This window comes from Populus euphratica, unplaced genomic scaffold (assembly GCF_000495115.2).
Source record: "Populus euphratica unplaced genomic scaffold, PopEup_1.0 scaffold20.1, whole genome shotgun sequence".
Lineage (NCBI taxonomy): Eukaryota > Viridiplantae > Streptophyta > Magnoliopsida > Malpighiales > Salicaceae > Populus > Populus euphratica.
The window spans coordinates 254,398-265,668 of NW_011499854.1; the positions used below are offsets into that span (position 1 = coordinate 254,398).

An 11,271-nucleotide genomic window follows, 5' to 3' on the forward strand; every position below is an offset into this window, starting at 1 on the left:
CATTATCATTATAGATGTCAATGAACAATACTAATTTTTCACCTTTTCATTTTAGTCACTGTACTTTGTTCATTTTCAATTTCATCTTATGCTGGTGATACTTTATGTGTGTTTTTTTATTTTATTTTTTTCACAGTTTTGCAAATTGAAGGTGTTTGGTGATTTTTTAAATTTAATTAAAGGTGATTTAATGGAATCATATTTAAAGCTATGATATAAAAATAATTAAAAGAAGGAGGAACAAATTAAAAATGAAAAAACATGCTATTAATAAAAAAGATATTTTAGCAAAGAACATTCACCAACAAAGAAATAGATTTTCTAATAAAATAAATACTTTTTTAAAATAAAATAAAAATTTAAAAATTACTTATTTTTGCCCCCCAATTCCTTTATATTGGAGATGGTTCAAGTTGCCCCGGCTCTGACCAAACAAAATTAACATGAAGTGATCACGTGGAGTGCACATGGATTCCTATTGGTGGGGGCAATTGATTCTTAAAAATAAAGGGAAAAAAATTAATGAGGAAGACTTTAAGGGCACAACATCAAAGGGAAAAAAAAATTTAATGAGGAAGACTTTAAGGGCACAACATGGATCCAGGGAGAGAGAGAGAGTAGGGGACGAGACCGTAACAAGAAAAGCAAAGAATCATTAATTACACAGTGCTGTAGTCCTAGCTGCACCGCAGTAAATTCTAGAGTCGATTGCCCTACCTCACCCCACCCACACACCATCCATAAATACCCCCACCGTCTTCCCGCTTTCTCTCGTATCATACACCCAGAAAAAGACTACCTTTCTCTCAATGGCTCATCATCTGTCAGGTTTGCTCTGCATTGTCTTCCTGATCTCGGTCTTCGTGTTGGCTCATGCGAGGATCCCTGGAGTTTTCACCGGTGGGCCTTGGGAGAGTGCTCATGCTACTTTCTATGGCGGGAGTGACGCCTCCGGAACTATGGGTAACCCTCCCTCTCTTTTTTATTTCTTCCTCTTGCCCTTCTAAAAGTTTGCCTCTTTGAAAAACATTAAAAAAATAGTAGCGGGTCATATATACTAAAGCAATGTCATAGTCAAGCTTGTAATAGACCAAGCATGCGAAATGTTGTTCGATTGATTTTGTTTGTTTGATAGATCTTGTGTGTTTATTTGTGTTCAGGAGGTGCATGTGGGTATGGCAATCTGTATAGCCAAGGATATGGAGTGAACACAGCAGCATTAAGCACAGCGTTATTCAACAATGGGTTGAGCTGTGGGGCTTGCTTCGAGATTAAGTGCGCAGATGATCCAAGATGGTGCAACCCAGGAAACCCGTCCATCTTTGTAACCGCCACTAATTTCTGCCCTCCTAACTTTGCTCAAGCCAGCGATAATGGTGGTTGGTGTAACCCACCTCGTCCTCACTTTGACCTTGCTATGCCCATGTTCCTTAAGATCGCGCAATACCGCGCTGGTATTGTCCCTGTCGCTCATCGGCGGTGAGTAATCTACGTCTCTGTCCTTTATTTCTTTTCTTAATGGTTTGCGTGGCCCAGATTCTGATCTTTTCTTGATGTGTCATTTTCCTGTTTTTACTGTGAAGCGGCAGAAGTTAATTTTGCTTTTGGATTATTATTATTATTTGATTTAATGGTCTGTTTGGAAGATACGGATCTATATGAAATCTTGAAATGCCGCTTCTTCATTTTTGCTTTTCCCAAGTTATTTTTCTAGACAAATCGTTCTGCTATCTGTATTTGTTTTTCCTAGAGAGGTTTAGGCCCTTCACTAAAGCATCTTTCTGGGGAAGCAAATGCCTTGTATTGCTGAGATTAACAGAGTGCTTGATATGTTATTATGACAGAGTAGTAGCAGCAGTCCTTGAAAAAAGAAAGATTCAATAGCGTATTGTGGCACAACCCCCAACTTTAGCTAAGAATCGTTCTTCCTGCATCTCGTTTTACCCTAACAAACCAACGGAATCCCGCATCGGCGGTCTGCCGTTGCCCGTTCTGTAGGTTTTTAAAAGACTTTGATAGCCTTCCCCTCATAAATGGCATTATTTTCCCGGAAAGTCAGGGTAGAAGCGACAATACACCTTCTCATCGCCATTACCACTACTAATAGGATAAAATAACTCTATGCCGTATTTGTATTTGTCTTTTCTTCATCGTATTCTGGCGGGGGTAAATTATATTTGGATTTGTTTTTGTTTACAGGGTACCGTGCAGGAAGCAAGGAGGCATCAGATTCACTATCAACGGTTTCCGTTACTTCAACCTGGTTTTGGTGACCAACGTGGCGGGTGCAGGGGATATCGTAAATGTGTGGATCAAGGGCTCCAAGACTGATTGGATGAGCATGAGCCGTAACTGGGGACAGAACTGGCAATCCAACGCCGTACTTGTGGGTCAGTCGCTTTCTTTCAGGGTTAGAGGCAGCGATGGCCGCACCTCTACTTCTAAGAACGTGGCATCACCTAATTGGCAGTTTGGTCAGACCTTCACGGGCAAAAACTTCCGCGTCTGAGCTCCCGCTTCATCCTCTTTTCTTTTCTTTTCCTTTCTTACCTGTTAGTATTTACCTACTAGTACTGCAATGTGAGTTTCCCCGCCTTCAGTTTTCCATAATTTTCTCAGGAAAACTTGGAAGTGATTGGGGTTCACGGGGATGAAAATTGGGGCAGAACAGTGACTTCAAAGTGTCTTTTTGAGTGGGAGAAGTGTCTTTTGCTTAGCGGACTGGTTAGATTGAAAGTTTTAAGGACCAGTCGAGCTGCTGGTCAAAGTAAAATGGCAGGAAAGGCTGAAGCGGCTGCAGTAAGGAACTTGTAGCCCGCAGCTCCTGTTGATGTATGTTTTCATATCTATAATACCACTACCAGCTATATAATTGTGATCTGGTCGATATTGTCAGCTCAACTTTATGATCCCATGTGTAAATATTGCTTGCACCAAAATGATGCTGTCTGAAAATAGTAATGGCCACCTACTTGATAGATAGCCAAAGGATGAATGAGCCTCTCTGAGACGCCCAGCAGCTAAATATAACCATCTTGCTACTTCTGGGAAATGATGGGCTACTATTCTATGATCAGATAATGCAACATTACGTTACATAATAATCACAGTAAAAAAGACGGAAAAAAGTTGATCATGATGGGAGGAGAAATTTGATCCCAGCTGGGAGAAAATTAGGGCGTTGAATTGCAACAACCAGCCTCAAATTGGCAATAAGATTATTCCTGCTAGTAGACCGTCCCCACTTGTCGGTGGATATGCTCACAACTCCCCATGTGCCTTTCCACCGACACTGATCAGCAACAGTTCTTTTCTGCCAATCTCATCGTTCCTTTTCCTCGCTAGCACAGAACCCGTTCACGTATCTAATTATGCAATACCTCCGTTATTTCTCTTCTCATGCGTCTGCCTGTACCAAATGGCTTATCGCATCTATTTTTCTGCTGGAATAAGCTAACAAGCCAGGCCAATCCGATCCACATGGTAGGAAACATGCCTCGTGAAGGAAAGTCATGGGAACCGGATTAGTGTACAAATTTATAACCAAGCAATTAGGTTTGTTAGGACAAGATGGCTCACATTTTCACATGCATTGTTCTCCCAGGAGTTATGTCCTCAGAGCAGACAAATCACCTGCTATATACTGATCGTTTCCATGCTGTGGGAATCTGGGCACCCTTGGCGGTCTTGTACGAGATGACAATAGGCCTATCCGATTATGTTAAGATACCCGCTAAGCCCAAAAGAGGCAAACCATGTCTGGCATGTAATCAAAGAAAGGCATTTATGCCTTATCAACAATATCTTTCGTAGCATGAAAAATCAACTTTCGGCAGGAAAACAACAGGTAAAGTGGGACCGATTGCGACCACATACTTGTTATCGATCAATTAGCTTGTCAAGAAAAATCCTTAAACGCCAAATTAACCTCGTGATATGTAGATCATAACTCAAGTACATGGAGTGTGACTTGAAATAGCCTCTTGCAGCTGGAATCATGATAAGGAGATTGGAATATATGCCAAGTTAAATCATTCTTACGCTGAATTTCGGAATCCAACCGTACATGTCAATTTGTATGCAAATTCATGCTAATGCTTCTAAGAATTCAAGGTTTGTGATCCATGATGATTTTAGTTGACACACGGAATGATCATAATCTCGTGCATCTAAGTGTAGTCAAAATAAAAACTAGGCTGCGAAGAATGTCTTGATTACCGAGTATTTAATAAAAAAGTTATCCAAGGTAAAAAAATTTATTCTAATAGTAGAGGAATTATTGGATGAATTGTGGTTGTCTAATTATTTTTCTAAATTGAATCTAATATTAGTGTGCTATCAAATCAAAATAAAGCCAAGAAATATTTAAAAAACAACTTTTAAAATTCATGAAAGATATTACAGATTTATGGTCATGCCATTTGATTTAACCAATGCTCCATCTACCTTCTAAGCTCTAATGAATGATGTATTTAAATCCTATCTTAAAAAAATTGTTCTAATTTTATTTGATGATATAATAGCCTATAATAAGAGTGAGAAGGAGCATATGGGTCATTTAAAATCTATTCTAGATCTATTAACTAAACATAAACTCTATGCTAAAAGATCTAAATTTAAGTTTTTTAGTAAGAAGTTGAAATATCTAAGCTATATGGTATTAAAGAAAAGGATAAATGTCGATCTAAGAAAGATAAAGGTTATGGTTCAATGACCTAGACCCAACAACATAAAATCTTTAAGGGGCTGTTTAGGCTTAATCAGGGATTATAAAAGGTTCACATAAGATTATAGGTCCATAACAAGCCAGGTTATCAAAAAAAAAAAAAATCAATTATAAAACCCCTATGTTAGCATTACTTTTTTTAAAAAAAAAAACTTTACAATTGAATATGACGCATTATATGAGGGACTTAGAGTAAAAAAGGAGTTTTTGGTTATTATGATGGCATATCTGAAATAGATACCTTATTTACTAGGTCAAATCTTTAAAATTAAAACTAATTAGCATGGTTTGAAATATATGCTCAAGAATAAAATTGGTAACCCAACCCAACAAAAATAAATATCTAAAGTAAATAAATATGATATCATAACAAAATATAGAGTTGGGAAGGAAAATGTGGTAGTAGATGCTTTGTGTAGAAAATCTAAAGGGGATAAACATGAAAAACTATTAGCTATCACTTCTCTAATAATAATTGGGATAGTTGAACTAAAAAAAAGTAACATAATGACCTTTGAATATAAGATATATTCCAACAGATAAAAATAAAGATAACTAATTCCCTGAGATATCAAATAACAAAAAGAGATGTTTTACAAAGAATATATATATATATATATATATATATATACATTTATATATATATTCTTTTTAGAGAATATCCTTTAAAGAGGGTTATCATGCAATACATACATGATAGTCCTGCGACTAGTCCTTAGGGGTAAAAAAAAAAAAACATTGAGACGTTTTAGGTAGGGATGGAGTTTGAAGTAAAAGATTACATTAAAAGATATGAGGTTTTCCAAAAAACAAAAGTGGAAAACACTAAACCTTTTAATTTTCTATAACCCTTACCTTTACCAAAAAAAGCCATGAAAATTCATATCCATGGACTTCATTTAAAGACTATCATTATATAACCGCTATTCTCATCTTGGTAGTAGTGGATAAATTATCTAAACATGCTCACTTTATGGCTATGACGCTTATTTATACTATTTTACATATGGCTTCGATTTTCTCTCAACATGTCCTGTAACTTTATGACTTGCCTAAGATTATTGTTATTAACAAGGACTTTACTTTCACGAACAAATTTTGACAAGAGCTTTTCAATGTTCAAGGGGTTCAATTACAACTATCTCTGCCTACCACTTTTATATCACTATCCAAATTAAAATAACTGATAAAATCCTTGAAAGGTACCTTCGTTATTTTGCTAGTGATAAACCTAGGAGATAGTTAGCCAAGAAAAGCATTTAGATTCTAAACTACGCTTATTTGGAATGGAAGTGACACCACAAATAAAACCAATAAAAGTATTAGATTGTAGAGAATATAACACCAGAGAAATGACTTAGAAGATGACGTTAATTTGATGGGAGGGATAAAATCCAAAAGATAAAGGTTATGTGGAAGAGAAATGATTTAAAGATACTCACCTTTAATTTGAAGTTAAGTTTTTGTTTTTAGGGGAATAAGTTGTAATAATTTTTGAACCACTAGGGAAGAAGATGAAATCAAAGGCTCTCTCTTTTATATAGTGGAATGTTGAAGAATACTAGGGATAAAGGACTACATGCACGAACGAGATGTTTGCTAGAAAAGCATTGGACATGTGAACATCCAGGATTCACTAAGCCATATGGAATTGACATATGAGCTAAGGAATTCAAAAGCAAAAAAATGTTGGTGTTTCAAAGTGAAAAAATGTTGGTGTATCAAGGGAAGACCTAACCTTTAGCCGATAATATTCTAAATCTTTTAAAACTCAAATTCAAATCCTATTTAGATTTTAATTATCTAGCTTAGTATAAAATAAATAAAGAGAGGTATTAAAAGGTTAGATAATTGTTTTAGAACAAATCCTTTAAATCTTTGAAAGTCTGTGTCACCTCAAATCTGTTTATAATTTTTTTTGTTCCATTTGGTCCTAATTATTTTTTCATTAAATCTTCCTAGCTCATTAAAAAGTTATTTAATTTTACCCTTAATTCCTTAAATCTATAAACCAATTATTTTAATTTTCATTTTAAGGGTTTGTTTAGAAAATGTAGTTGCGGTTACTTTTCAAATAACTTTTCGTGCCAAAATGCATGCTAATGATTTTTTTTTTTTAAAATCATTTATAATATTAGCACATCAAAATAATTTGAAAATACTAAAAACATATTAATTTGAAGTAAATAAAAAAATAAAAAAAATTTAAATTTTTTTAAAAATACTTTTAAAACACAGAAATAAACAAGTCTTTAATTCTATAAGTTAGTTTGACTTTTTACAACGGGTAAGTTGACTAGCTTATAAAAATCTATAAGAAATTGTTATATTCCATGTAACTATCCTCACATAGCACTATTGTTATAGCCTAGTCCAATATGATGTATATTGTCCGTTTTGGACCTCATAGTCCACCCATTTTCAAGGCTTCCACCTAGGTCCCCCTTACGATTTTGTTTCTGGCAGCCCACATGTCCCATAACGCGTATAACATGTTGTCAACCAGTATTACTAATAAGACCAGCAAACAACTACTCACTCGTTAATGTGGGATATTACAATCCAGCCCTTTTAAAGAGCCTAACGACCCCGTCGACACTATCTAACAGCTAGTGAGGTTGGCTCTGATATCAAATGTAATAGCCTAGCCCAACATGTTGTACATTGTCCGCTTTGGACCTCCTAGTCTGTCCATTTCCAGGGCTTCCACCCAGGTCCCCATCACGGTTTTGTTTCTGGTGCCCACATGCCTTAAAACGCATACAACATGTTAGCAACCAACACTATTAATAAGGTCAATAACCAACTCCTCAACCACCGATATGGGATATTACAACTATTATTTGGAACAATTTTTTTTGTCCTTTAAATGTTTTTTTGGTTTTTTATTTAGTCTTTTAACATTGTGTTTATTGGAAATCCATCTTTGTAATTTATGCCTTCTTAATTTCTATAAGATCATCATAGTCTGAACAAAATATCTCATCATTTGGTTGGTTTTTTATTTTGTAGAATTCTATTTGCTTTTATGATTTGTATAATATTAAATGTTAACGGACTAAAATTGAATAAGAAGAATAAAGAAAACTTTGTTATATATATAAAAAATAATGTCCCTTTATGTTTTTTATAAAATTTACCTAGAGGTTTTGTCAAGGTTTTTTTTAGTCTTTTTAGTTTGGGAATAAAATTTTTTGACTCAAGACTTCATTTAATTCCTATTTTGGTTCATAGTTTAAAAGAGGAAAGATAGAGTCATTAAAAAACAAAGAAAAAAAAAGTTACCAGTTAGCCAAGATTTTGGACATGAAAAAAGTCGTTCTTGGTATCAACGAGTTCCTTTCAATAAGATGAATTAAATCTAGGTGTTCTATGGCCTTTATCTTTCTTAAAAAAAAACATATAAATTTTCAAAAGGTTTTTTGAGATTGGGTTAATTTTGCGTTTTAGGACTGTTTTTTTTTAAGGTTAAGACTACAAATATTTATGTTAAAGCATCTAGAGTGTATTCTAGGTTTTTTAAGGTGAAAATTTGGTTGAAAAACAGGCTTCCAGGATTTAAAAAGTTGACCTTGATTTCCTAACCATCACTATAGTGGTCAAAATCTGGGTTTCTAATGAAAAGTTATATAGTATTGTGAATGATGCATCGTTCATATCTTAGAGAAAAAAAAAAGAGATGCAAAATATGTCATCCACCCACATGCAAAAAAATAACAACCCATGTGCATGCACCTAAACTTAGATTTCTTGCCAACCCTAAAGCCATCTAGCCTTTTTTTTCCTCTTTTATTTGATGAATTAAATCTAGGTGTTCTATGGCCTTTATCTTTCTTAAAAAAAAACATATAAATTTTCAAAAGGTTTTTTGAGATTGGGTTAATTTTGCGTTTTAGGACTGTTTTTTTTTAAGGTTAAGACTACAAATATTTATGTTAAAGCATCTAGAGTGTATTCTAGGTTTTTTAAGGTGAAAATTTGGTTGAAAAATAGGCTTCCGGGATTTAAAAAGTTGACCTTGATTTCCTAACCATCACTATAGTGGTCAGAATCTGGGTTTCTAATGAAAAGTTATATGCTATTGTGAATGATGCATCGTTCATATCTTAGAGAAAAAAAAAAAAGATGCAAAATATGTCATCCACCCACACGTAAAAAAATAACAACCCATGTGCGTGCACCTAAGCTTAAATTTCTTGCCAACCCTAAAGTCATCTAGCCTTTTTTTTCCTCTTTTATTTCTTTTAAATTTATATTCAAACCCTTTTTTTTAATTTTTTTTTTATTTTGCATTAATTTTAATCTTTAATTAAGATTCCCTTATTTATTTTTTAGATTATTAACCATTCAATTAAAAATAAAATAGATCCTAAAAGACAAGGTTATTAAAATTAGAAAAGGTTATGACCTAGGATATGAGTTGAGCAACTTAACTCATTTTGACTAGAATCTATCCAAAAATATCATCATCCCAGTATATTTTTTTATAAAGAAAACATTAGATTGACTTCTTATAATTTTCTTAACAGCAAATTAGGTTTTGGATTGATCAATCGAGTCAACCGAATTATAATTTAAGATGCTAGTCTATCAAGAGCATCATCTTGTTAATATTTATAAAAAAAATTAAATATCAGTGTTTATAATTTTTTTAGATGAAACTTGTTTTGAAAAAGTTGATTGGTTCATGGTTGGACTCACTACAACGATAAGATTGTATTAATTTATCTCTCACACAATGTAATTTTAAACTTATTCTAAGAAAGAAGTCAAATCACCTCTAGTTTCACCCACATGATTTAATAAGATAAAATAAAAATAACTAGAGAAACACCTTTTTTATGTTTATTTTAAAGCATCAATTTGTTTTTTATATTAGTGGTGGTTGCTTTTGATTTTTTTTAAATGAATAACATAGAACAATAGCTTTTTTTGGATGTATTAGATATTAATAAGAGGAAGGGTTATGGTAATAAATTATTTGATTTCATTTAAATTGAAATTATTGCTCTTCATATATATAAAATTTTGTGTCTTCTTACAAAATAAATATAAAATCATATATTTTAATCTATATTTATCTCTTGTATTCTTTCAGCTTGATATTTAGTTAAAAAGTAGTATTTTGATATTATTGATATTTATTGGTGCATAAAAGCCATAATCAATTTTATCAAACATACGTTTCAAATTTATAATTCATTATCAGAATTTTTCTTGCTCCTATAAATGGTCCTGATTATGTTTATGGTTTTTTTATCCAATCAATAAACGCAAGGACTAGGTAACTATTAACAAAATATAAACGCACAGACTAGGTAACTATTAACAAAATATAGTCGAAGGTCTAGTTTTCCATTGTAGCAATTCATAATAACTTACTTTGTTGGAATATGATTATTTTAATTATTATGTAGTTAATATGAAAAAAAACTCATGAATATTCAATTAAAATAAAATTTATGTTTATTTAAAGGATTTAATATACTTTTTATATATAATTTTATTATATTTATCAATTATTTTTATTCAATCATCTAACAACTACTAAGACTTTGTTTTCATTTTTTTTTAATTTCCTTATATTACCATGATGGATTTGATTTAGAGAAAAATATTTTCAATTTACAAAGCATCTCAACTTTGAGTTGATTTTTTTTTATGTGTATCTATTTTACTTATCTTAAAAGAGAGTTTTTAGGAACTTAAAATTATACTTATCTTATTATTAAATAAAAGAGAGTTTTTAATAACTTAAAATTATAAGTCACAGTTCATCCCGGAACTTATATAATAGAATTGATAAGTTAACTAAACTCATTAAATTTGATGGAGTCTATAACCATAGTTGCTAGTTAAGCCAAGTTAAAAAAAAAATTAAAGTATATTTTTTAATTTTATTATTTAACATTGAATAAATTAAAAATTAAATTTTATGATTTATTTTTTATAAATTTAATATAATTTTAAACAAACATTGCAATATTAGGTTGATACTTTATTTGGGAGCATCTATTTTTTATTAGATAATTAAATAAAAAATAGTTAAAAAATAAAATTATTAAAGTCTATGCAGTTCATGACCGGATAGTAGATTTGACAAATTAAAACTAATTAACCCGAATTAATTTAATATATTATATTTTTAATATTTAAAAAGAGAAGAAAAAAAATTTAAAACGTGCTAGTCACATATTTTATTCAGTTTAAAACCTGAACCATACAAGAAATGAGGTCAAGAGTAATTGACCGGATGGGGTCTTATAACATTTTTTATGTGATTTAAACAATTATTATTTTTTTTGTATGTTTAAATTTGTTGTGGTCCAAGGAGATACGGAACAGTAATCTAGTTTGTTCTAAATAGCGGAGATGGCTAAGACTGTCATTTGAATTCATTGGGCCGTGGGCCAGGAAATCTGAGATTCTTTTTACGCCTTGGGTGCGTGCATTTCAAAGAATTATGTAATTTCTTATTTTGATAAATGGGCTTTAAGTAGTGGGCCTAGTTTAAGACTGGAACAAAAAGTAATGAAAAGGAAAAA

At 32.2% G+C, this 11,271-nt stretch overlaps 1 protein-coding gene across 1 annotated transcript; it reads left to right on the forward strand.

Moving 5' to 3' along the window:
* Positions 1–602: 602 nt before the first annotated feature.
* Positions 603–2,901, forward strand: EXPA9 (expansin A9). Its single transcript, XM_011021556.1, has 3 exons — positions 603–963; positions 1,161–1,479; positions 2,200–2,901. Exons 1-3 carry the CDS (start codon positions 810–812, stop codon positions 2,507–2,509), a joined length of 783 nt encoding a protein of 260 aa, XP_011019858.1. The 5' UTR covers positions 603–809; the 3' UTR covers positions 2,510–2,901.
* Positions 2,902–11,271: the final 8,370 nt, after the last annotated feature.

What these genes read in the sequence shown, in the direction of transcription:
- EXPA9 (XM_011021556.1), top strand. Translation starts at nt 810, where the DNA reads ATGGCTCATCATCTGTCAGGTTTGCTCTGCATTGTCTTCCTGATCTCG. An exon ending in TGACGCCTCCGGAACTATGG is followed by an intron (nt 964 to 1,160) that starts GTAACCCTCCCT and finishes ATTTGTGTTCAG; the next exon opens with GAGGTGCATGTGGGTATGGC. An exon ending in GTCCCTGTCGCTCATCGGCG is followed by an intron (nt 1,480 to 2,199) that starts GTGAGTAATCTA and finishes TTTTGTTTACAG; the next exon opens with GGTACCGTGCAGGAAGCAAG.